At 41.7% G+C, this 27352-nt stretch overlaps 1 protein-coding gene across 1 annotated transcript; it reads left to right on the top strand.

Moving 5' to 3' along the window:
* SLC18A2 (solute carrier family 18 member A2) lies at nt 1-26481 on the top strand. Its single transcript, XM_017746849.1, has 15 exons — nt 1-178; nt 1067-1427; nt 8617-8675; nt 10740-10823; nt 13173-13265; nt 13665-13754; nt 13863-13906; nt 13981-14041; nt 17380-17475; nt 20382-20460; nt 20709-20760; nt 21176-21239; nt 22287-22406; nt 22965-23098; nt 24940-26481. The coding sequence occupies exons 1-15, from the start codon at nt 58-60 to the stop codon at nt 25048-25050; spliced, it is 1569 nt and encodes a 522-aa protein (XP_017602338.1). The 5' UTR covers nt 1-57; the 3' UTR covers nt 25051-26481.
* Nucleotides 26482-27352: the final 871 nt, after the last annotated feature.

Below are 27352 nucleotides of genomic sequence, written 5' to 3'. Positions count from 1 at the left end.
TCATATTCAAATGTTTATAAGAATTTAAAGAAAACGTTTCAGAGAAACCAGTGGCTCATGGATGTCCTGGAAATGACTCGGTCTGTGCAGAGCCAGCTCTCAGGTGATGCTGCACTCAGCTTCCGAATCAGACTTCTGAATTTCTTGAAGGGGCTTCATCAAAAGTTGATGCCACAAGGTAGACCTTAGATTAAAAAAAAATCTATTTTTTGCAAATTGATTTTGGAATTTTTTTTACATCAATATAATTCCTTATAAAATTATTAATATTTAATCACTTGTTTAGTAATATGTATGCTAGAAGCCCTAGAAATTATTATAGCTTGCAGCCTTGGGAGGGTGGGCTTTTTCAGGACGAAATGCAGGATGGGAAGGGGTGAGTCTGTCACTTGTGTTAAAAGGAATGAACCTGACATCTGTTTTTACAAACTCTGAAATCCTAATATCTGAGATACATGTTAAAGCAATTAAATTGCAGCTAAGATCCTAAAGCATGTAAAAATGGTTCCTTCTGGGTGATCTTTTCAATGTAAATTTATAAAAAAATGAGATATGCAAATATCAACACATTAGTTCTGATTCCTTGATATAGGACTGTTACATTTTTTCCTTCTTATGGCTGCTACTTATCAATATTAATGTGGTTTATTGTATATTTTATATTTTGATTTAATAATCATTCCAATGCTGTTCTCATTAATCATGCTTTCACAGTCTAATAAAAGGTTTTGTGCAGCCACGTGCAACAAAGAGGCTTCAGTCATGGGTTTTGATACTTCTTATATTTTGCTTAATGATGTCTGTATAGAAAACCTTACAGAATCGTATGAAAACTATCAAAACATAGAGAATAATGTAAATGAACTTTTTGTTTTAAACTGCACTTCCGAGTTATGGGTGTGTTTTTTCCTGTGAACAAACTTCTCTTTCAGTTTTGTTTCTGAATGTGCTCTGTAGGAAAGCCTTGTATTTCCCAACTAATGGCAAAGCAAGCAAGAAAACTTGGTGATTCCATTTACAAACAACCTGATAGTAAGATGCCAATGTATTCTATTTGTTTTTCCAGTGCCAATAATTCCCAGTTACCTTTACAGCATCGAACACGAGAAAAATGCCACAGAAATCCAGACTGCTAAGCCTAACCTCCCCTCAGCAACGATGGACAATTTTCAAAGCATCTTTTCCTACTACGACAATTCGACGATGGAAACGATGGTCACGGGAAACGAATCTGACAAGACACGACCTGGAGAGCTGCACCAGACCCAGACAGAACAAATGGTTGTCAGTGTGACTCCTTCTCCCTCTGACTGCCCCAAGGATGACAAGGAGCTGCTGAATGAAAATGTCCAAGTCGGTCTCTTGTTCGCTTCAAAAGCAACAGTGCAGCTGCTGACCAACCCCTTCATAGGGCCTCTGACAAACAGGTACGGAACTGCTGCTGCACCATCACTTAGGATTTCACACTCATGTTTTAGCCCGGATTAGTATTTGAAACTAATTATTCTTAATTCTCTTTTGGCCCTGGCTTACTGCCTTCTTGCTTTTTCTGGAGCAATATTTTAGTGAAATACATTTGGTAAACACTTGTAAACGTTCACACCCTTTCCAAAATAGCTGCACATCAGCCATCAGTATCATACACTTTTCCTCCAGCTCCTGAGACCTCGGGTTTTTATAGAAACATTTGCTGAAATGGTGTTGAATTGTCTCCCATATCGCTATAGGAGGCCAAAAGACACTGCAATGTAGTATTTACACAGATTGTCAATATTCCTGTGACACCCACATTAGGCAAAGATGATGTTGAAACTGTAGGCAGGGTTCAGGTCCCTTCCTTGCTCTCACTGATGGGATGAGCAGCTCTTGGTCCGATTTGGTGTGTGATGGTTTGGAGCTGTCTGAGGTGAGAACCAGTGGGAAATTTGTGTGGACTTCAGTGAAAAGTGAGCAAGTGTCCAGTTTTGCTGATGCCATGTTCATCACCAAGTTCAGTGGGTCCCACATTTCCAGCAGTACATGATTCAGCCCAGCCTTCTAATTGCTCCCCCTGATTTCTTGCAAATATATGATTTCTTGAACCAAATAGGTTTAAATGGGACTTCACAGAAAATTTATTTAATGCAGGGTCAAGCTTATAAACACTGATATAAATGACTTAAAGCCCCTCTCCAAATCCAAGTACTGATGATGTTTACATGAAGATTAAAGAGTATATATAATATCATTTAAATTTTTGATATTAATAATTAATTTGATTTCATTGTTAGCATTTTTGTGTAACTGCTCCCCACAGAAGCAGCTTCAGTCCTCCCAAACACACTATGAGATCAATCTCTGCAGGAAATAAACTCCAAATTGTATTTAGCCCAGTCACTGATCTACATATTTCTTATGTAAGCTGTTTTCATAGAGAAGAATTATTCCTTTCAGAAGATAATATGCAGCAGAAATTTGTACTTGTAGAACACTTTTGTTTAAGTTGTCAATGTCCATCATAGGTGACAATATTTAAAACAACCAATATGCTCCAATGCTAGATATTTCAGATTTTGAAGCCAAAAGTACCTTAGGCTTTAGAGCATATATATGTATATACATACATGTAGACACACACACCCACACAAATATATATGTGTAGCCTGAGGGTTTTATTTCAATCTCATAAAAGATTATCCAGCGGAGGGCTAAGCAGCATTTGGGCTCACAGTGTTATGTATTCAAAACCTGTGCTTGATCTGTGGAACTGATCTAAACACAAAAGCTTTAAATGATTAAGAGAGACAGTTTCATTTCTCTCTCATTTCCCCTTATCACCAATACATATCACCTACACAGATATAAGCACGCCACCACAAAATTACTTTTCCACAAATATTGCTGTAAGCTGAGGAGGAAAAAGGATTTTTCTTACCTGGATTTTCTGTACTGTTTAGTGAGGATATCATGGCTCATCTGCAGGTAAAGTAACATAACATCGAATAATATTTTTATAATAGTTCTTTAGGTGTGTGTCACTTTTCCTAAGTACCTAAATTATTGCACTATTGATATTTGCTCTTTTTCTGTTAGCATCACCATTTCCAGAGCCTGCCAAGGCAGGAGAAAGGCGTGTGGTCACACCTCTCCCCTGGAGCCAGCTCCTGGGACGTGCGTGATGCATCCCTGGGCTTGGCAATGAGGAGTGAGATGTTCTTGTACCATCTCCCTTTCCTGTTAGGGGCAGGGTTGGCACCACACCAGTGTGAACTTCAGTGCTGTGAGCTGAGGTTTCCTCCTGGAAACATCCTGCAGGTTTTTGCCCAGGGCAGGGTGTGTGACTGCAGTCACAGGGGCAGGTTTGCTCAGATGGGCAGTGAGTGTGAGGAGGAAAACCAAGGAGCACGTCATCCCCTCATCCCACATGACAAACTCTTCCCTCATACAGCAGAAGGAGTGCCTTAATGGCAAAGTGGCCCTAAATTAGATTTAGGGTTCACTGATTTTCTTTCATGCATTATTTGTATCTTGGTACCGGTATCTGCCTTTCTTCTGAGAAATGTTTAGTGGGAAAGATCAGTTAACACATTTATCGATTAACTCTAGAAGTTACTGGATACCCTCCCCCTCTTAAACTGACAATTTCTAATAACAATGTATATGATCAGCTAAAATTTGTGATGGTATAAATCAAACAGAAAATATCTGAGTTATGACTAGAAAGGCTCTTCCTTACCACTGATAAGCTGTTTGGTTACTGTTAAGCTTTTTGCCTTTATTATGTCTACAAAATTCCAGCAAAATATCAAAGCTTAAGGAGAAACGGTTTCTTGTTTCAAGATGAGTGTGCACAGTTGGTTGAGATGCCCAGCAGCTTTCTTTTTCAAATAAGTAGCACATTGTGTACAGTGATCTTTATTTTTCCATCAAATATAGCTGTTCAAGATTGGTTTAGAATTTTAATCAGGTGCTGGTTTTCAGCCGGCACTGGCTTTGAGTGCTTGAGTTTGTACAGCAGCAACAGGATGTTCTGCTCATATGAGTGTGCAAATAATCACTATTTTTTAGGTTTTCTGAAAGTTTTGGAGGCCTGTTTTCCCTTCTTTAATAATTACTGAAGGTGTAGATTTTCATAAATTTCAAAATTGGTTTCATTCAAGGAGTAGGTTCTGAGAAAAACATTCCCTATTTAAAGCCCAGCTCTTTCCATGGAATACCAGACACACCTGGCTCAGAGAACAGGTTTGCAATTCCTGAAACAATACAAGTTCCCTCTGCCCTAACAAAGTCCTAGAAAAGCAAACACTGGTGATGGCTTTGCCATAGGAAGTCAACAGCACACTTCCCACTGTGGCATGGTTTCAGGGCAGAGCTGATAAGATTTTGTGGGTGAGAAGCACATTACGTTTTTCCTGGTAACGAAATTGGTAAGGAACTGCACATAAAGGACAGAATTTGACACAGGGGTCTTGGTGAGAAGGATGCACTGGCATGGGAGGAGTGAAGGCTCTGCCTAAAGCTGTCCAGTGAAGAGAGTGTGCAAAAGGCTGCCCTTTATAACTGGTTTATCCAGCTGTACTGGAACAGGTGCCCAGAGAAGCTGTGGCTGCCCCATCCCTGGAAGTGTTCAAGGCCAGGTCGGATGGAGCTTTGAGCAACCTGGTCCAGTGGAAGGTGTCCCTACACATGGCATGGGGTTGGAAGGAGATGGGGTCTAAATTCCCTTCCAACCCAAACCATTCTGTGATTCTCTGATTTATTCCATTGCTTTTTTCAAACTCTCACCAAGCTCTGTGCACCAGGCTGTGAGCCCAGCTGTGCCAACCCTTCAACCACCAGAGCAGATCAATGCCTCTGCCATGTGTGTCCCCCTCTTTTTTTTATCAGTCTGAAAAAATATGTAGTTTTAACCTCATGCTTATCCATATCAGCCTCAAAAACCATTAAAGAATTGTTAGATACTTTCATCATCATCTTTTTGACACTATCCTGGCTATAGCTTTGAACTCCTTTGCATGAGAGAGAGAGAGCAGCTAGGACCACAATGTGTTCGTGCCCAAGACACACACATAGGAGGAGGCAGAGGAATAAATAACATTTGTAGCTACTTATTTACAGTTCAGTTCCTGTGTGAGCTGTCCTTCCAGGTGTTGGCAGGAGATTGAAGTGATCTGTTCTGCAGGTCACTCTGTCCCTCTGCCTTCCCTGTGCTCCAGCATCCAAGTGGGGAGTGCAGGGACCACATGTCCTGTCCCTGCTGACCCTACATGTTTGCCTTTACCTACACACACATTAAATGGTTCATTGGTTCAAAACCTCCAGGAACATATTCTTCTTGCCATAAATCCTCCCCTGTCTTCACTGCCAGTGAAGGAGAGCCAGAGTGCCAGCCAGGACAGACCTAGCAATGGGTGCTCACAGGGGTGCCACGGAGCTGTGTAACAGCAAGGTTGGAATCAGTGGATTTGCAGCACTGTAATTGATAATTAGGTTCTAATAATCCACAGCTGCTCACCTGGTCAGTGTAAGCTTTATTTGACTGTTGCACAGAACCACCAGTCAGTTGTCTTATTCTGGGGTTATCTTGTTAATGGGTATAAATAATTTCCTGAGAGTCCTACAATGTGGGGCCATTGTGACTGAAATGGAGCTCTTGTGGGCATTCTCCATCAGTGGCAGCCTTTCCCTTCCCTCCTTCAGGTAGTGACTCAGACTTTTTCAGAGATCAAAAATACTTGTAATAAGCACTTTTAGCTGCAAGCAGCCTTGGTGAGACATGCTGGACTCTGCTTTAGAATTGCTTGGAGGATTTTGAAAGGAGTGCCCAAGAAAATTATATGCTTGCCCATAGTAACAAGAAAAAATAAGAGAGAGGCTGTAATATTCTTTGGTGTTGGATACATGCAGAGGAACAAAATGGAGAGGTAACTGTGATGGAGAGTGCCATGTCATGGCTGAGGAGGAGAAAGTCATATTCACTCTTTTCACATGGAAAGAACATGAATGTCCCAGGACCAAGGAACAGGATCACTGAAGGGGCTGTTACAGCTGGGGCCTCTCCTTTTTGTGATTGTTTATGTTGTATGTCTACTGGTTTGGCAAAACCTCCCAGTCTGTGCTCTCTAACAGACCAGAGAATGCAGCTGCAGGTTAGACATTTGTGGTAGCACAACTGTCAACTCAGAGGTTCAGCAATCCCATGCAGGGACAGCACTCCAGAACTGTGCATCTCCACATTGTGGGAGATGCTCTAGGCAGTATTATCTTTCCAGAGTATTATAAGGACTTCTTTAACTCTCACCCTCTGCTGTGTGTCACTTCCCACCTTGCTGTGTCCCTGTTTGTCCAAGGAAAAGGAAGAATAATATCTGCGACTGCAAAAATTGAGAGCAATGCTCCAACAGGATTTCACTGAGCATTGGAAGTGACTTCCAAAATACTTATTTTCTTCCTGCCTTCAACCACCAGAAACTTCCCAGGTGTAGGAAGCCTATTGGAAGAGTTGAAATCTCCTTTATTTAGTATGATAGCAATGCTCCGTGTTTAACCCATGAATGCTTATGGAAGATCTCATGGCTCATGTCCCTGATGTAACGATGGAAACGTGAACGTGGGAGCCAGTTTGGATGGCATTTCTCTTCATGCAAATAACTGAATATTATTTCAATGTACTTGTAGCAGAAAGAAATTGCTGTCTCATAGGCCCTGTGTCAAGTCTATGAATTGCTTGCTTTCTGTACTGAAAGCAGAATTCTCTCCCACACTGTCCATCCTAGATACCTCTGGGATGGCCTTGACAGACACAGCCCTACTTTACTTTGCAGTGGGAGAAGGCATAAGGACATTCACCTTCTGCTTTCATACGCCAGAGAAAGCTGATAATTCCCACCACCAGCAGCATCCGTACCTGCAGTGTTTATTTTTTTGTCTGTACTCCTATCAGTGCTTTCTTTAACTGAAAAACCTCAAAATCAAAGCAATTATGATCAAACTCTCTGTGGCCTGTTCTACCTGGGCCCACTGGGAAGGGAAGTGCTCTCCTCATCTCTGAGGCAGGTAAGAGGTTGGTAAGAGGTAATTTTTTATTTCCTCATGTACACAGAAACACCGGTGGAGACCAGCATCCCACACACACAGCAAGAGAAAGGCTGGCGTAGAAAAATCATTCACTTTAAATAGAGTAGGCAAAAAAAAATATTGCTCTCTTATATGCCATGTATCCAGGTGCTGAGAGATTGAAGTTATTATTAAGAGGAAGTTTGTGATGGGGATTTAATTTGCTTTGGAGATGCTAGTCCAGGTAAGTAGCACACGAGTAACCAATCTCTGCTGGATATTTAAAACATCTGCTTACAAATTTCAACTAGAAGAATCTGTGCACTATGTTTCTATCATATTTTAATGCAGTGATGATTTAAGGCAAAATACCACGTGAATGTTCAATTTCTTTCATTCACAAGAATGAGACAAACAATGAACTTTTAGCTCTGCACTTCAGAGGGTTTTCCATTATTGAAGGTTCTTGATTGTATAAAAATATTAAGAAAAAACGAAGCTCAGAATAATTATTTTGGTTTGCCAATGTCATGACTATTATTATTAAAAGTTAAAAGGGCCATTGTAGACCCTTCCATTATTTGATTGACCTCATTTAACCAATACTGCCCATTTAAATGCACAACACTGTCAAATCATTGGAAGCTGAAATCCTTTGAAAGTGCTCCTCTGAAAAGCATCGTCCATTGTTGAAGAATTTGGCCATTAAATAATGTCCTGGCAAATACGTTTAGAGACGCACAATCGTACAAAAAATGAAGCTGTGAACAAAGTGTTCAGGATAGAATATGCACACTGTCTTCAGAGCTACCTAGGTTTTGACTCTAGAGTAGATTTTTAATGGAGTGAAAAACAATATATTGTGATTTTTGTTGTTGTTGTTGAATTTTCAGTTTTAGCCTCTCAAAAAATGTATTTGCTTCCCAGCCAGGAAATTCTTTATTTCCTGGAAACTTGAAAATACTTGGAGCAACCAGGCATTTCTACAGGCTGTTTAGAGTCCTAATGAAGAAAGCTTTGATCAGCTCCATTTCTACTCATAAACACATGGAAAGCAAAAATATTATACTCAGGCACTTTGGGACTCTTCCAGTGCTCCTGAGGCAAAACTCCCAGAAAAGCTGATGACAAAATTTTCCAGTAAAAAAGCCATTGGCTTGACCATGTCTCATTATAATCATTGTCTCATGAGGATGGAAACAGATGAGCATTGAAACATGACTGGATATTTCAAAGCTCAGCACACTCAGGCAAATCTTCCCTTGGCATATCTTTGGCAACCTCGTAGAGGCTGCTCAGAGGGGTTTTATTGGGAACAATTAAGACAGAATGAGAACAGGGCAATCAGGGCAATCATGAGAAGGATTTCTTCCAGGGATTTCATATGCAAAGTCTGTTGTGTCAGATGAAAATAAATTTGTAATGTGGACAAATATGGTCATGTGGTCCACAATAAATAGTTCAAAGCCTACCAAGAAACTGTAGGCTGGGTTTGTGGTGTGGTGTGTGAACTCATGTAAGACTAACTCAAAACCTCCATGGGACAACCTCAGAAATCTGGATGTTCTTTTTGTTTTCCAGAATAGGCTACCAGATTCCACTGTTTGCTGGCTTCTGCATCATGTTTGTTTCAACAATCAGTAAGTGTCCACATCTCATCTGGTCTGGCCTAGGGACAACTTTTAAATAAATGGTCCATAATAATTATCACGAGGAATTCTTCTTGTTGATATAAGGGGACTGATTTCCAAGGAAAATTTAAGGGAGCGTGCCACATGTTGATGGTGATACTGATGAGATTGAACAAGTGCTCTCTTAGGAATGTGTTCTAATCACAACCCTCCATCCCACCTCAGTGGGCCTCTTCCTTAGCTGAATCTTTCAGGTCTTTGTGATCTGGAGCAGTGCTCAGACAATTTTAAATAGACAGCCATGGGAGAGCTGTCTTGCAAGGCCCTGAACAAATAGATATCATGGGGGCTTATCAGAAAGATCATGAGGCTGCAGTGGCTCATGAGTAGAGTATGAGTCAACAGGATCACAACGTTGCTAAACATCGCTGTGGGATGTGCAAACAGGAGCACAGCCTGCAAGTCAGCTGAGATAATTTGCCTGCTCTAATGGCATTGATAAGGCTTCAGCTGCTGTTTTATGTTTGGTTTTGGCCTGACATTTAAAGCTGTGGTCCAGACAGAAAGAGCACAGAGAGCATCAAGGGTCATTAGAAGCCTGTGAGGATCACTGGAAGAACTGTTTTTGCCTCGGAAGGCAGATGTAAGATATATTAGAGCCTAAGACAAAAAAGGATGGGGACAAACAGTTTTCCATGTCCACTGTACATAAAAGAAAGAATAATGACAGGTTTCCCAGAAGAAATGTGGGTGTCCCATCCCTGGAAGTCCTCAAGGCCAGGTTGGGCATGGCTTGGAGCAACCTGGGATAATGGAAGGTGTCCCTGCCCGTGGCAGGGGATTGGAGCCATGGTGATCTTTATGGTCTCTTCCAACCCAAAACATTCTATGATTCTATGATCTTAAAACTGTATGCTCAAGGGGACTGAATGCTACTAGAGATGATGACCTGGTCTTAGAGCCACTGACAACTCTGCGTTTTAGGAACATGTTAGATAAATTCTGGTTGGGATGTAGCCAAGAATAGTGAGCCTAATTCATGGCAAAGGAGAGAAATACTGATTTGCTGAAATCCTTTTTTTCCTTTATTTGTCTTGATTTTTCTCTGTCCACATAGTGGGGATTTCTATAAGACCTGTTGAAAAACCCAAGAGTCACAACCCCACTGGGCAGGTGGGAGCAGTGCACGTGGATCCCATGTTTAATTGGTGCACAACAGCTTCTAGCAGCTATAACCTGGCCAGCAAAATTCCTTAAGTGGTCAACAGATGGGAGCTGATAAAAAGCCTTAAAATCTCATTGTAGATTTAATGACATCTACAACGACATGGGCTCTACAAGCACAGATGTGGTTGGGTTTCTGGGACACTCCTGTTTTCCAGTGTTGTGGGTGGGGAATTCAGCCAGGCTGAGTGCAGCATCCAGGGAGTGGCTGGAGGTGAAGCCTGGGCTTAAATCTCTAGGGGAAAGAAAGAGTGGCACGTTCTCTGGTGCAGTGTCTCTGCTTTTGGGAGGAGCAGGAACTTCCTGCAGGTTTTGAATAGGTGGATCTGGCTTCCCTGCACCTTCAGCCAGCTGTGCTGCACACATCTGGCACGGGGCTGGCAGCACCTGGGAAAAGCTCTCTCCACCCACTCATTATTGGAGGAAACATTGGCGAGTGTGTTTTACATCCTGCTTTCCCCAAGTGCCTGGAGCTCCAGACTGGGCAGCCTCAAACAAAGCAGTGTGGAGAGGTGAGGCTGGAAAGAAAAAGTCTTATTACTCCTCCTGTATGCAGCTGAATCAGAGCAGATGTAATCAAATCCTAAGTAATTAGTTAAAACTGCTTGGGATCTTGCATTCTGTGTTAGCTGGAGGCCTAGACACCTGAGAGCAATTCAACACTGACACATCTAAATGCAATAAGAGAAAATAATGCAGTTAGTATTGAAAGTGGCACAAGTCACTGTAAACACTTGACTAAATTGTAGGAAGTTTTTGTGATAGTTTCAAGAAATCTAGCTTCTTAACCTAGTTAGACTTAACCAAATTAAAAAATTTACCTCTGGTTTTTTTTTTTTTTTCCTGTAGTGTTTGCCTTCTCTGGAAGCTATGCACTACTATTTATTGCCAGGTCCCTTCAAGGAGTGGGTTCCTCCTGCTCTTCGGTGGCAGGTAAGAGAAGAGGTGATAGAGGAAAGTGCAAATCACTTTCAGTCATTTTTTGGATTGAATTTTGTCAGCACATTCAATTATTTATACAAAAATATTCAATTAAATCAATTTCTTTTTTTTTTTTCTGTTCCTTTCATATAAAGTGGCTCAAAAGCAAATGTCTTTTAAGACTTCCTTGGTATTTGGGTTGCAGTAGAGGTAAGAGCACTAAATGAACTGCACTCTCCCTGGGATTTCTGCACCTGTGTCTTCAACATTTTAAATTCATTTTTAGCCATTTTAAAGGTCACTGGGAACTTAGGTTGGTACTTATTACAGTTAGAACTGCAGCTCTGTCTGTTACAGAAATTTGTGTTATGAAATGTTGTTTTCAAGGGCTTACCATGCTGGCTGGCAGTTTGGCCTCAGTATATCTTTCCAATGAAACTGTCTCATTTTTAAATGAGTAGGTAAAATGGAGTATGGGTTTTCAGCCCAAATTATTTGAGCGTTCTTGATGTTGAGGCTGGAGATAATATGTTTTGTTCATGCTGAATATTTCAATCTTGGAAAACTTTCCTGCAATAGCAGGAACTGACATCAGTTAAGGTTACAAGTCCAGCTTTCCCAAGGGAACACATGCCAGAATCAAACCTATTGTTCAGCTTTAACTCAGTCCCTGTGCAAGGGTGCATCTTGAGCTACTGGCTCTTAGATGAGCACATGACTTTATTTTTTTCTCAGCCAATGTACACAAAAGAGCAGAAAAGGCCAAGGGACCATCTAGTCCATCCCCTTCCTGAAGGCAGGATCAACTTAGTATCTGTCATTCCTCATGCACACTTGACAGGCATGACCTCAGAAGCCTCCAGAACTGCCCTCAGCATCCAGCTCTGTGCTTAAGTACCTTTATGGTCAGGAAGTTTTTTTCCTGATGTCTCATCTAAAGGCTCCTTACTGCCATGTGAACTTATTTCTGCTTCCCATCCTTCAGAGAACACAAAGAACATTTTCCTTTCTTTATCTTTCTGGCTCTTTTTCATATTGCAAGACTGTTATCACCTCTCACATCAGTTTCCTCCCCTCTGGTTTTAAATTGGAAGTCCTGCAGTGGCCCCTCACAGGTATTATTCCAAGCCCTTGCTCACCCTCTTTGCCATTCTCTGCATGGTCTCCAGGCACCCCCAGCTTTCTCCCTGTGCTGCACCAGAACCAGACACAGCTCTGGGAAGCAGCTCTGACTCCTTACAGGGGCCACCAGCAGTGAGAGTCACACCGTGTATCTCACAGGCAAAGGGGATTTTTGTGTACTATTGCTGCCAATCATTTCCTCCCCTGCATTTGTGTGTGTAGTCATTCCTACCTATGTGTAAAACCTTGTGTTATCTTCTTTGCATTGCCCTCTCCTTCTTGTTTTCCAGAATATTTCCCCAAGTCCCACATTCATTGTGAATTCTAATGCAGGTCTCTAACAGCTCTCCGTCTGTTCATGTAGACAATTTGATGTCATCCACTCTTTTCAATAAACATGGTAATCCACACAGGACCTCTGCTCTTTTGATGCACATGATGGATGGTATTTACTTAATGATCAACCATACAATGTATTGTTTTCCTTTTCTGTGTAGCTGTGGACCTTATTTGCTGAGTCCTGCGTGAATCTCGATTTGAAAACAGAATGATTAATTTCTATAAGGACTCTTCTGCAGCATTTACGTCTACAGAGTCTGAGTGCTCCACAAAAAGACAAGCAAATTAGGCTTCATGTTTCCCTTTGTGTAATGAAGTTTCATAATCAAGTGCAGAAATAAGGCATGTGAAGATAAAGGTCAAAAGAATCCTTTAATTTTGGATGCTGGACTTGAAATACTCATTTACAAAGTAATCAGCTCTGCATAATACCTCCTGCCCAGAGCACTGACCACAACTGGAGCTAAGTGGTCACCAGACCTTTGTGCACTCCAAGTATAAACAAACAATGGTGAATACTTGTCAAAAGCTTTCTTTCTGCTCATTGAACAGCATTGTCGTAAAGCTCTGTGACAAAGAGATGCATAAAGAATCTAACAAATAAGGGCATCACTAAATTACCTGACTGATACTGCACAATAGAACATGGTCTTGGAGACCATGGGCATTGACAAAACCATTTGTGCTTGGAAGTTAGTTCAATGGGGAGGGACTATATATATGTGTGTGTATATATATATACACCCACAGAGAGAAATACTTGGTCATTTCTGTATAACGTTTAGTAGCTGTGGCAAATGATGACCACAAACTGTAGCACGCAGATGCCTATTTTTGTGCTGAAATTTTTCTTTTCTTTCTCTCCTTTTGTTTCTTTTTTTTTTTTCTTTTTAACTGTAGGGATGGGTTTGCTTGCCACTGTGTACACGGATGATGAGGAGAGAGGCAACGCAATGGGAATTGCACTTGGAGGCCTGGCTATGGGAGTATTAGGTCAGTGAGTTGGAGGCTCTGCTGGCAAAAGAAACTATCCCCCAGCTGTGTTCTTGGGACCTCTGAAAGCAGCAGAAGGGTCTCACTGGGTCTAATGGTATTGTGCAGTCTCCAGACTGGATTCATGGTGCATGTTAAAAACAGCTTTTCCCACAGCAGACGTTCCCTATGTGGATACACGTGTCAGGCAGTACTATCTGAGATGCTTGGGTTTTGTTTACACTGCTGAGTGTTTTGGGGAATGGAGAACATGGTTAATGCCCTGATCAACAATCTTTTTTGGGATTTTTAAACTGGATTTTTGGTCGCTCTGTGCCAGTAGCTGGATGTCTGAATGCTTGCAGGTGGGTTGTTCAGAGTCAGAGGCTTCACAGCTGTGTCCTTTCCTTTCCCTGGCAGTGGGCCCACCTTTTGGGAGCATCATGTATGAGTTTGTGGGCAAGAGTTCTCCTTTCCTGGTGCTGGCAGCGCTGGCTCTGTTCGATGGAGGTCAGTAGATACCCTGCGTCAGTATCTCCCTGAAGCACATCCTTTTCCTATCCCTGCCATCCCTCCTCCTTCCTGGAGGAGTGTTACAGCATTGATTTCTTTTCACAGCTGTTCAGTTACTTGTCCTGCAGCCCTCCAGAACTCAGGCAGAAGTGAGTATTAAGGTAAAACACTGTAGGCAATGGGTGCCACTTTGCCTTTCCTGATCCCAAGGTTTGTTTCGCAGAGTCAGAAGGGGACACCTATACTGATGCTTTTGAAGGACCCGTATATCATTATTGCAGCAGGTACCAGACCTTTTTTTTCTTCTTTAAACCAGCCATTGGTGTCATTTCTGGCTTCCTGGAATGCCTTGGGCTGAGCTGCTTTAACAGTATCATCATTTGCTGGTTTACTTTACATAAAGATCTAAGATTGTGTTGGTAATACAGGATGAATATACCAGTAGGAGCACAATAGGCAGAAAGCTGGAAATAAATGTGTCTTTCCAACTGAGAGGCCACTAATGACTTGCAGGTGCCTGCTGAGGCAGTGAGATGTGGCCAGGAAACTTCCTGTGAGGCAAGTGGTTTGGGCCAAGGCTTTCAGAGTGAGGGATTCCCAGCACATCACAGGCAGGCACAGGGAGTAACACTGAACTTCATTTCTGTTTGAAGAGGGAGTTAGTTTGGTCTCTTGAGCATGGGTTGTATTTCAGAAAAGGTTTGGGTTGAATGGTCTGTGGTTTTATTTGTGTCATTTGTCTAATGAGCCTTTCTGTCTCACGAGAAATTTGCCTTTTTGCATTGCACATTGTTGAATGCTTATTCTGAAGTCTGTAATTAAGCCCAGACCTTTCTAATGTTGATAAAATACCTGGAAACAGATAATTATTTTCACAGTTCTCTTTCTTCATCCTAACTTGCTTGTCCAACAGAGCAATTCCTCCAGGCATTTCTTGAAGTTTCTTGCTGATCTTAGGGAATTACCATAACCTTAACTTTGTGACTTGGTCGAGCTGTGACTTAAATTATACAATCCCTTTTGCCTGAGAAATTCTTGGAGCATTAAAAGACCAGTGAGTAAAAGCATTTGAGAGAATAGAATAGCAAAGACTGCACTTGTCATAAGAGATCAAATTTGTCATTCAGCTGATTCAATAACTTGTCTTACAGCAGCTAAAGCATATAAAGTAAGAGAAAGTCTCTCCCATGGATTATCAATGGGATTAAGGAGGACACCTGGGGTCTCTGCCTCCCAGGACAGAGGCTGCCCAGTGCTTTGACTGTACAGACAATGCTGATGTTCTCTAACCTCAGCCTCTTGTCTTGCTTTATTTCACTCGCAGACCAGATTTGGTTTTGTCAGAGCTGAATGCCAAATACTCTGGTTTGTGTCAGAGGTGATGCTTCATAGTCTGTGCCACCAGTAATCACCAACCCAGGCAGAAGAAATGTTCCTGACACGTTTTGTCACTGCTGGGGGGAGCTCAGGGAGTGAAATCAGTGTCATCCTTGCAGCCAGACCTCACTGACAGGGATTACAGGAAAGTCAGGTGCCACTGCCTGACAAGGTTGCATGGGCAGAGTTTAGTTAGTTTAAATGATCAGATTCCAAAACCAGAGCTGAGACAGATATCACCATGAGCACACAGGTCCTTGAGTGTGACAGCTTTTCACTGGGTGCCTGCTCTTTCACAGGAAAATGCCAATGATGTCTGTGGCACTCTGCTGAAAGCTGAGGGGGTTCTTGGCTGTGGAGATGGGATTCAGCTGGAAGGCTGCAATTTCACACCTTCCAGCACAGGACATTTAATCTAATTCAAGGAAGAAAAGATGTAGGATTCATGCCCTTGATACATGGCCCTTTAAAGAAAGGTCAGCTCCAGGCAAGACTGAGGAAAAAACCTTTGTTTTCTTTTGGGGAAGCTTTGCTGAGGTAGCAGGGTCTTGGACTTTGCCCCGAGATTGCAGAGTACCAGCTCAGGCTCTCACTTTTTTCTTGGGGCACACTTCATAGATCTGAAGCACCTTTATCACCATATCCCTGAGTACCTTGGTAAGCTCTGGTGATGCTTCCTGGCCTCAGGAGAAATAGGTGCCACAAACATGTGCAAGCACACCTCTTTCTCATTCCTTTGTGAGGTTTGCTCTGAGTAGAATAAAACCTTTGCTATTTAAGCCATCTCTGTTAGAATGGTCCTGCTTCCTCTGGCTGCACTTTGTGCAACCTGAAATATTTTTTCCAGCATCAAGGAAGCTGTTTGAGCATGGATGATTTTGGCTTGGAAGAGGGCAGCCCCAAGGAGTTTAACTGGGGCTCCTTACAGACACACTCTGGGAGCTTGCACCCGAGTGGAAAGGTTGACTTTTGTCTTTAGGGCAAAGCAGGGCTGAACTGTTGCTCCTTGCCCCGGGAAGGGAGTGAGCCAGCTAACCAGCAAGCTCATTTTAGGAATTGCAGATACACAGTCTAATACATTCTGACAGGTTTGAGCAAAGAGTGACATCAGTGCTCATTTTGTTTTGAACCTTATGATGAGGAACTTGTTCCGAGAGAAATAATGTTTCTCTGACCTCAGAAAAAATCTGTTTTTCTTTCTAAAAAAAAGTAAAGTTTGTATAGTAAATGGCTGGAAGAGTCTAGAATATTTTCCTACATTTCAGAGATTGTAAATATTTGAAAGAAAGATGGGAACACAAGTTTGAGGTTGTCACTTCCAGCAGTGATTTCCAAAAGCCATTTCATAAGGGATTAGCAGAAGGGACATGTCCTGTTGCCCTGCATTAAGCTTTGAGGGCCTGAGGGTCTTTTGAGTAAGCATGAAAGGCATCTTGAATCCACAGAAATACCATGGGGTTTCATAATCCCTGCACTAGAGCTGAAGTGCACTACTGAGGAGAGATGAACACGACACAAACCCACTGGAGCCTGGATCTGCAGGCAGTGGTGTAGGGCAGAGCTGAGCTGGCAGGCAAGACTGAATCAGCACTTCCACCACTTGTTACCCTTTGTGTCTGAGTTATTAAAGGCCCAGGAATTCAAAAGAGATTCGTAAGCATTTGAAATTCATAGGGCTGGGCAAGCTCAAAGCCAAACCCACGTTTACTGCACAGGCTCGCTGGCTGCTGACTATGGGACCTTGACAGAAAATTCCCATTTTTGGGGGACAGACTTCCCTGTGGTTGTATCTGGGTATTTTTACAATCAAGACCTCCACATCCCATCACGTGATATAGGCATGATCTCTCAGATGACAGAGGCATAGGGTCAGAGCCTGAGCCTCTTACACAACAGGGCTCTGGAATTGCCCCAGGAGACCAGGTAAAGACCAAGTGATTGTGGTTTCAGCTAATCATTTGTACAACAGACCTCATGAACTTTCCAAATGTCATCAAGCTCACTGCAAACTTTCACATTATGAAATAGCTTAACCTTTATTGTAGAATTTCTAGGAGAATAGAAACGTATAAAAAGTTAGTGTTCAGTGATTTTACATAGTGTTCTATTTAATCACCATCTGAAAAATAGGGCTGTAAAAAGTGCAATATTTTACATAAAAGCATCCATTCTTTGCATGGTGTTTTGTTTATAGTCAAAAGAAATAATTACTGCTATTTTTGACCCCTTCCCTTCTTTCTTTAAGGATCAATCTGTTTTGCAAACATGGCTATTGCTATGCTTGAACCGGCTTTACCCATTTGGATGATGGAGACCATGTGCTCAAAAAAATGGCAGCTTGGTAAAGTACAGTATATTGTCTGCATCTCTATATTTTGTCTTTTGAATGTCTGAGTTCTGGTCCTGTTAAAGATTATGTGCTTTGGGGAAGGTAATTTTTTTTTTTTTTTTTTACAATCTTTAAAGTGTCAGTGTTAAAGCTGAACAATTACAAACACTGGTGTGTAAGAAAAATAGAGAGTGGGGTGATGTTATTGCAATAGAAGCTCCTGTAATGGGCTACACTCACATTTCAAGGAAATATAGTTGCAGGTAGCCTTGGGACTGGGGTTGATCCAGCTCCATTGGGAATCCCAACACTGCTTTGGCAGTGAGTGTTGGCCAGGGTAGCTGCGAGGTGCCTGTGGAGCTGCAGAGCCAGCCCTGCAGAGCAAAACCCTTTGTTTGTTTTTTTTTTTCCCTATTGGGAGTCCCTCCTCAGTTCCTAGTTTGAATTGCCCCGAGCAGGCAGGCAGAGAAATCTGCAGCAGGTGCACTGTGCTGGGTACAAAACGTGTTTGTGGCAGCACAGCCTCCTTCCAGGCTGATCCTGGTAACATGTGGTAGAAACATGGACTTTTGCTTAAAACGTGGCCACAAGGGTGTGAGGAGCACTTTCCCTTGGATTTGGTATATTTGACATCCATTTAGTGGTTACTTAATCATCCCTTTCAACAGAAAGCAGTGGGGAGCCCCAGCTTGGACCTCTTTACGACTTTTAACAGGGACACAGTCTTTGGAAACCAAGTGCACAGGCAAACAGGGCACATGCCCCATGAATCCATTTACACCAGAGAGTAAAGCTGGGGCAGTTACTTTCTCTTTGAGGTGAACAAGAGCAGGGAAAAAACCACCAGAAAGTGGGTTAAATTCTAGTGAGTGACAAACCATGTGTGAGAGGTTGATGTGAAACTTCTTCAGTGGGGGATGCCCAGCCTTCATCTCCCTCCTTGATGAATTTAATGATGTGTCCTGTGCTGTGATCTTTCATGAGGGTATTTTTAAAATCAGTGTATGGCATTTGAAAGAAAAAGAGAAATCCCTGACAAAAACGATGTTCTGCTGATATTCCTACTCTCTGTTAATGTAGGTGCCCCTACACCCTATAGAAAGCACAAACCTTAGTTCCAATTAGTGCAGTTGAGATCTAGGGTGGCCACAGATGCAGTTCTTAAAGTGCTGCTGGACCTGACAATAACCTCTAGCCTGTAATACAGCAAAGTGAACACGCAAACATAGGTACTTTGAGCCTCAAAAAGGAAAAATAAATATTGCTTATCTATCTCCCTCACTAGTTTCATATTACTGGTGCAATAGAAATGAGATTCACAAATCTCTTCATTGAACAGAGGTTACTCGAAGAAAAATACCCATTTTAAATTAAGACTAATTTAACCCCTTAATGATATAAGTAATTGACTCCATTTCCCTTTGTCTGATTTGACAGCATTAATTAAAATTTTTAAGCCTCTTAAATTGTACCTTGAACTGCAGGGTTTTAAGCAAATTCTTATCTCATGCAATTGGAAATGCAGCTGTTTGAAGCATGATCTGAAGAAGGTATGAAGAACCTTGATGTGACCAATGAGTATTACTGTGCATAAAACCTCTTTAGAAAATTATGGTTCTGCTTCAGAATACCACAGCTTACCGACCAACCTGTGCAAGTCTTATTTTACAAGATTTGCAGTATTATTTCTCTTTTCCAGCTGCCAAGGTCTGCTCTGTGTGACCATTTGGTATAACCAGACAGCTCCAAGCAGTGTTGAAGTAGCTGTGGTTACACAGGTGAAAATTAAGTCTTTCCCCAGCATCACCACTGTAACCCACAAGGTTTTTAATCACAGGATATTGCTGTGCTAAAAATTACCTCTTGATTTTTTTCTTATGAATATATCAGAGAGATGGGAAGGAAGATGGATAGGCAGGAAATGAGAAAATCTGTGTTGCCCTGGTGAAAGATGAGGAGCATATACATGTGAAGGCAACGTCATGTACCCTGATGTCATGGCTGCTTTCCACATCTCTGCCTGCGTCCTGCCCTGGGACTTCTGTGTAAGGGGAGGATGAATCCTCCAGTACAGACTTTAATAATTGGCTTTTAAACCAGAGATGTCACATACAATGGCATCTACTCCTGATAAGGCCACTGCTGTGGCAACCTCAAGGATAGAAAAACATTTGCTGGTGCCAAAAATGAGCTTTTGCAAGTGGAGGTAGGGGATGAGAGAGTCAGAAAGAATTTACTCAGGTGTCCTCATCTGCAAGTTATTACAGGTAGTTTTTTTAAATTTATTTAAACCAATACATAATTTTAAAAAAAATTAAAAATATGGCTAAATTGTTTCATTACAATTTTTAAAGGCTTTTTACCCTTTCATTATTGATATATGCTTGACTTCAGTCTCGATTTGACCAAGGGCCATATCATGGCACTACAAACTTGCCTGTAACAGGAAGCTTCATGGAATTCCCAGGTTTAGAGGGGGACTGTCTCTTGCAAAGCCACAGCAGCTCTGCTGTCCCCTCCTGCAGGGGGGAATCACCCACCCCTGAGCATCCTGGGCTGGCTGCATGTGCTGAGCATATGCTCCATAAGCCCTGAAGCTGCAGGAGAGTTGCTTTCCTTGATCTATCCCAAAGCTTACTGTAGTTAGAGATAAACTTTTTGCTCTTTGTTGTTCTGTCCCCTCTCCCAGACCAGTTCTTGTAGCTGATGCTGAAAAACTCTTTTCAAAGGCATCACGTTGCTCCTGCATTTCACAGATGATGTCTTTAGATTTCATGGGAAGCAACAAACCGGATATTTGATTCTTTGGGCTCTATTAGATGTGTCTAGATCAAAATTGCAGTGTCTGGGATTTATTAGTTTCTTCTAACACTTCACTAAAGTCCTTGCTGATAAAACATCTCGTTCGTATTTTTCAGGCGTTGCTTTTCTTCCAGCTAGCATCTCTTATCTCATTGGGACGAATCTTTTTGGGATACTTGCGCACAAAATTGGAAGGTATGGTTAATTTAAAAATACTAATGATCTTCCAGTCTCTCTGTGTACCATTTCCAGTGTTTCCCAGGGCAGTTTATTGATAGTGGAAATCATTAAAGTTTGTTCTATTGCAGCAAAATTGCTTCTTTTTGAACACATTGCTACTTCTGCTGTTTAACTCAGCACTTCAGACATGGCTTTGAAACACTCAGGATCAGCTCTAATATCTCATTATCACCCATCTCTGAGTGATGTTTCTTCTTTAATAGGTGGCTTTGTGCTTTGCTTGGGATGCTAATCGTGGGAATAAGTATTTTATGTGTAAGTAGACAATCATGCATCTTTTAAATCATGTGAATGTTTGTGTGCTCATCTTCAAATATGCCCTTTTCCAGTGAGATTTTTATGACATGTTATTAAGCAATGTGTAGTTAATAGGTTCCAGATCAGAGTTTTGAGTGCTTTCCAATTTCAGTGCTTCAATTATTTTTAGAAATGATGATTCTGAAAGGAGGATGCTCCTCTGTTGAGCTGTCACTCAGCAGTTTGTTCTTGCTGATAATAGTAACTGTGTCAGTGGTTTAATGGCACAGTTGTCTGAAATGACAACTCAGAACAAGGATCAAGCTCTCAGATATGGGCTATAACTGCTTGGAGAATTTATCTCAGAAAAAGAAACTAACCTCATTAGTATGTGCAGTGTGACATAATTAACTGCCTGAAATTTCCTTTATAGGTACCATTTGCTAAAAACATTTATGGGCTCATAGCACCAACTTTTGGAGTTGGATTTGCCATAGGTAAGAAAATTTGCAATGAGTTCTCACAATCTGTTGTTTATGTAAAAATGATTTGATATGAAGTTACATGGAAAATCAGTTTTGTTGCCGTTCTGATCTAACAGTGGTGAAGCCTCAGCTGTGGCCCATACAGGCAGGCAGAGCAAAAAGGATTAAAGGACAGTGCTCAGGGTGTTTGAACCAGGCTGCCTTAGACAAGCTGGACCCCCAAGCCCAGAATTGCTCCATCAACCTAAACAGATCTTTCAACCTGTCCATGAATGTAAATGTTGCTTTCAGAAATGAAGCCATGCACTGCCCCAAACCCAGAGTCTGCAGTTTCCCTGCAGTGGAAAAAGATTTATATAGATATTTCCACAGAAAAAAAAAGGCTTAACACTTTTGTACATAAAGAGGAATTCCCAAGCCCACACACGTGCACTCCTCAAGTAACACGTGTGACCCTTCCTTATGTTGGGCCATGCAGGCTGCAGTGGGGACCCTGCCTTGGTTTTCACTGCTCAGCAAATGTTCTGGGGCATCTTCACACACGAGGGATGTGTAGTGAGGAAAGATGTCACAGGCACAACTACAGATCCCAAGTATCTCAGCAGTTTTGCGGGCTGTCTGTGCTGTTCCTTGCCAGAAATGAGGGTGTGTATCAAGAGACATGATAAAAACACTGTAAGTAATTTTGAGTGACTGGGGGCTAATGCTGTCTTTAGACCTTCAGTATATGTTAAGTTCACACCAGATAACTATCCCCTAGTTACTTGGCTGGTAATGTGAGGTGGGAGCTTTGCACAGACAGTTGCTGGGCAGTGTGGATACACTCTAAGCTCGCATCTCTCCTGCCCTCTGGCAGGTGTCACATGTACACCTGTATACATGCCCACACATGACCCCAGACACAGCAAAGGCCATAAAAAGCAAAGATAATACAGACTATTTTTACACAAATCTTTTGCTTAGCTATAAATAAGCATCCTTTTAGCTGCTTTTGCATCCCTTCTTAGCACATAGTTCACCAAGATGTTAAAAGTAGGGGGGAAAAAAGAGCCCGGCCAGGAATGGTGGACTCCTCCATGATGCCCATCATGGGCTACCTGGTGGATCTGCGCCACGTGTCAGTCTATGGCAGTGTGTATGCAATAGCTGACGTTGCCTTTTGCATGGGTTTTGCCATAGGTAAGTCCAGCCCTTCCCTGCCTGGAAAGCACAGTTAAGAAAAGGGAATCTGCTGCAAGGCCGGGTGTGAATCCCAGCAGCACTTGCAGATTATATGAGAAGGGGTTCTTATTTTCTGCAAGAAACCAAAGCAGAGGGAATTGTTTGGCATCTGTTCCCCTCTGCAGCAATGTTGTGCTCACTTCATTAGCTGTAAGAGGCTTGGAGGTGTCTGAAGGCACTGAACACAAATAGGATATGCCTAGGAAAGAGGCTTCGGAACATTTAAAATGAACACCACAGCTGTGTTCCAAGAGTCTGTGAGGGGAGTAACTCCCCACTGACCCCCTGCCTCCTTGAGTGCATGACACAGATACCTTTAGGAACATCTCTAATCTCCTCAAGGAATGTGGGGTATGGAGCTAGGAAAGTTTTGTCATATAATTACAAACATGTCTTTACATTCCTCAAACCCATTTATAAGACGGGGGTTTGTATATAAAATTAGCCTCGTTTAAAGTGACTGCTGAAAATTTTGTGTCTGAGCAATCTCCAGAAAAGGGTTTTTATCTGTACAAGGTCCCTCTGCTGGTGGTGCCATTGCCAAGGCCATTGGATTCCCATGGCTCATGACAATTATAGGAATTGTGGATATCCTCTTTGCTCCCCTGTGCTTTTTCCTTCGAAGTCCACCTGCCAAAGAGGAGAAAATGGTAAGAGTAACTTGGTTTCTTTTTTTTCTTTTGGGTTCTTCAGTGAAACAAATGGTAACTTATATTTGCATCTTTGCCTCTCATTTCCTCAAAATGGGACCAGCACAGTGTATTTCACCCTCAGGCATTAACTTTGGAATGAACTCCCCCTTCTTTTTATGTCCAAGATGTATAAAGGCAAACTCTTTAGTAGTTAGATGTTACAAAGTCACAAATGTGATTTTTAGTAAACAGGGTCCTGCAGACATCCCTCAGCAACAGCCTATGCTGTGGTCGAGTCAGTAAAGAATGCATTTCTGTTTTCCTTGAAGAGCCAGAACTGTATTGGCCAATTGACCAAATTATTCCTTGGTGTGCCTAAACCTGTTTTTTTCCCATGGTCCTCTACAGTATATTTTGCATCATCTTTTTTCCTCCTTCTCCTTCCTCCATGCAGTTCACTTGCCCCTACAAAGCAATGGTTTCTCTTGTCCAATCCGTACCACAGGGTTTTGGGTTTTTTTAATATAAATTTGCCAAAGACTTAATGCTCTAGAGCACTCAGGGTTCCCCAGCCACTGTAGGGTGTGTAAGAACAGTGTTACAGGCTGTAGGTTTAGCCCACCCAGCACTCCATCCTTGCTCTTCCTGAGCAAGGCTGCCCTGGGCCCAAAATGTAGGTGCTGGTTGTTCATTTGGGTGAAAAGAAACTGATCTTGCATGGTCGTGGTCTTATTCTGCAGTGGCACATGTCTGCAAGGTAAGGATAGCACCTGCTGCTTGTGCTGCTCACTTCGTAGTGGCAGGAGCACAGAAGGTGGAAAATTGAATCTTGCTGAAATAATGGTGCATGTGAGGCCAGAGACCTTCTGTTTTGCTAATATTTGGACTGCAGAATCCCAGAGATCCCAGTTAATCCCTCGTCATGACCTTTGCTGACTGCACTGGTTTAGTTTGTTTTGGTTTCCATATATTAAATAAGGCTGAGGAACAGAAAGAAAAAAAAAAGTAAATCAGCTGCTGTTTCCTGGCAATATAAGATTTACCAGGTGCTTCCCTGGTCCCTGACAGAGTTTCATTTGTACCATCACAATCCCTGAAGGGACAGGATCTCTCCCCATGGCTCCAACACCTTCCAGCATCTGCCACCTCTAACATACCTTTAAATGCAAAATAGCTCCTGTTCCCAAAGTGGCTTATGGCAGTAAAATGATGGACCTATTCTTTCAGGTTGGAGAGTCAAAAGGAGGGCTCCAAAATTGTGGTCTTTGCACAGTTAATTAACCCCCTTAATCACATTCACCATGAAGAACACTACACAATGGCTCCAAAACTCCTTGGGAAAATTCAACCCAGAGAATTTAGTACTTCATCTGGCCCTTAGCATGATTACCACTTTCAGCTTGCCATGGGGGGCAAGGCACAGTAGTGGGACTGGCCCTCTTGGCATTACCCTCAGTTATGCTGTTCTGGATCTCCATGGAAAGAGGGAACAAAAGCAGTAAAAGAGAACTGGCTGGAAGCAGTAGGACTGCTCTTGACCATTCATCCAGTTTTTAATAAATGGAGATTAAATATGGGAGGGATAAACTACTGTATCTGGAGAGCAGGTGAATGTATTTCAATAATACATTGGCTGAAATACTGGAAAGAGAAATTTTCCAGAGATGTCTTTAGGGCCAAGATCCCACCTCACAGACCTGTGGACTCAATTTACCCTAACTGCAATCAGTTTGGGCTCTACCTCAAGGGAGGAGAGGTGAATCCCTGAGTGGTGCATGCAGCATGCTGGCTGTGTGGTGGATCAGCCCCAGACTCAGCTGGATGTTAAGCAGCAATACTCTCACTCTGTTTTCTTCCAGGCAATACTCATGGATCACAACTGTCCTGTGAAAACAAAAATGTACACCCAGAACAACATCCAGTCCTACCCCATAGGTGAAGAAGAGGAGGAATATGAAAGTGATGAATAACACAAAAGTCATATAACGTATTTAGATGTACAAAATGCTGTGGTTCATGTGAAACATCTCATCCAGAAATAGGTTTTAGTTGTACTGTACATTTAATAGTGAAATGGTCAGAAAAACCAAAGGTACATTATTTATTGCCCGTGACTATAGAGCAGACTGCAAACCGCCTTACGGGGGGGGGGAAGAGCTTTTACAGACCATTTGTATAGTGTTACTCTTTGTGTATTTAATTTTATTGAATATTACACTCTATTTTTTATTAAATGTGTAGTATAAATCTGTATAAAATGTGAATTTTAACTATTTGGTTCTTAAAGTCACCTCCTTGACAGTATTTCATATTTTATTTGGTGTCATAAGTTACTGTCAAAAGCTCGAGTCTTTCTTATTTAATTGGAAATTAAAAAAAGCAACCATCAAAGAAAACCTATCCAATTTGCATCCTTTTAAGTGGCACCCTTGTAGGTACATTGAAACGAGCTGGAATTCAGAGTCTGGACAGCACTATCGCTTTTTTCATCAACTTCAGGTCATAATAATACAACTTCTCTGCCAGTTGAAAGAGTGAGCGCTCCCTGAACCACCAATGTTGAGGAAAACAGGTTGTTAAACAGCTGAGTGTATTGCTATTATTGGTATTTAAGAAAGTTTCAATCAAGCAGTTGTGCAACATGAAGCCCCCCAGACACACACCACCAGGTAAACAAGTTGGTATGAATATGCATCATTCCTTTCTCTTGGCAGGGAATGTAACAGCATGAGGATAATTTTTGTATTTTTATCATTTGGATCTCTTAACATATCTCAACCTTATTTTAGTTGCATTATCAGTGACTGGTTAAGAAAAGCTGCAGTGTTACAGTATTTAGCCTTAGCATGTACTGAAAGTGAGCTGCTAACTGGAGCAGCTCAAACAACTCTTCTACATGCATTTACATACACATCTAAAAATACATTTATTTTTTTAAATGAGTTCAAATATACTCTTTAAAAAATGGAAGAACCAGCCAGTTCGTGACCAAGCTCTCTTAACATGTGGGGACACAGTCCACTACAGGTGAAGTACTGTATTAGGCAATCCTGATCTACACTGAGACAAAACAAGACTTGGAAAGAAAGTGTTTTAAAAACAGTCCCAATGTCCTTCTCAACCATGCTGTATCATTTCATTTGTAAAATGAAAATCTTTATGTGCCTTCTCTCATGTAATTGCAGATGTTTTATGTACTACAGCATAGATACTATGTTTACATATAGTTTTGTAAAGCGTATATACTATGGTCAAAAAAAATCAAAAATATAGTGGATCAAGTATTGCTCTGTCAATAATTACACATTGAGAACGTATCAAAATAAAGTTATCTGACAGAAGTTCATGATCTATTGTAATAAAGTGAAAAAAAAGAATTAAAAAAGAATGAAGCTCCCTCATGATTTGCCTTCTGCTTTACCAACGTGGAGCAAGCTGTCAGGTGTCTCAGCTGGTGGGAAAGCACTTCTCAGAGCTGCTTCAGAACCAACATTCTGTCATCTGCTGAATACTTCACTGGCACCAAGTAAGTAACAACTGTGCAGATCAGTGACTATTTACATTAGGTTCAGATTTTACTGTGATTTGGACTGAAACTTTGCCCCAAGAGAAGTTATTTTACTTAACTTCACTAAACTCCTGTGGACAACATCACATTGTTAATCCAATCAAATTTGAAACTGAAATACCAATGCAAAAATTCTAAATTATTACAGGACACGTTCATTTTTTTGCCAGCTGATCAATCAGTGTATTGCCTGACCTCACAAGTATGTAATTCAAACATAGCAACTCCCATATATTTCTTAAAAAGCACAGAAAGGCTTTCTTCATGGCTTGGTTTTGTACTTTTGGGCACATCAAAATCAAGGAGGAGTTTGCATTAATCTGCAACATGACTATGAGGAGGAGACCCAAGGAGAGATTCATGGATGACATTCCTCTTCTGCAGCTGGAGCCAGGTTTCTGCTGGGCCTTAGGGAGCAGCATCCTCCCATGATTTCCTGAGCAGACCAATGTGGTGCAGGGGCTCCCCTGCTCTTGCTCCACTCCTGCTCCACCAAAAGAGGAAGGTAACTAAAATCCACACAGACACTCATGTTTGGAATCTCAGAGCCACCTTTCCCCCCACTCCCAAATAAAAACTTAGCAGTTGTTTGGGATTTTTTGAGTAATGAGTAACCAAACCTTTTTTGCTGACAGTCAGGAGAAATTTTACTCAGAAAACACACAAAAATCCCCCTTCTGTTCTGGAAAAATATGGATTTTTCA

This window comes from Corvus brachyrhynchos, unplaced genomic scaffold, assembly GCF_000691975.1.
Source record: "Corvus brachyrhynchos isolate BGI_N302 unplaced genomic scaffold, ASM69197v1 scaffold319, whole genome shotgun sequence".
NCBI classification, from domain to species: domain Eukaryota; kingdom Metazoa; phylum Chordata; class Aves; order Passeriformes; family Corvidae; genus Corvus; species Corvus brachyrhynchos.
The sequence above is the reverse complement of the archived record's forward strand: the minus strand, read 5'-3'. Positions and strand labels throughout refer to the sequence as shown.

Coding starts and splice junctions, on each gene's coding strand:
- SLC18A2 (XM_017746849.1), top strand. CDS start 58: ATGGATGTCCTGGAAATGACTCGGTCTGTGCAGAGCCAGCTCTCAGGT. Junction 14,042..17,379: donor GTATATCATTATTGCAGCAG/GTACCAGACCTT, acceptor TCTTTCTTTAAG/GATCAATCTGTTTTGCAAAC. Junction 21,240..22,286: donor TGGAGTTGGATTTGCCATAG/GTAAGAAAATTT, acceptor GAGCCCGGCCAG/GAATGGTGGACTCCTCCATG.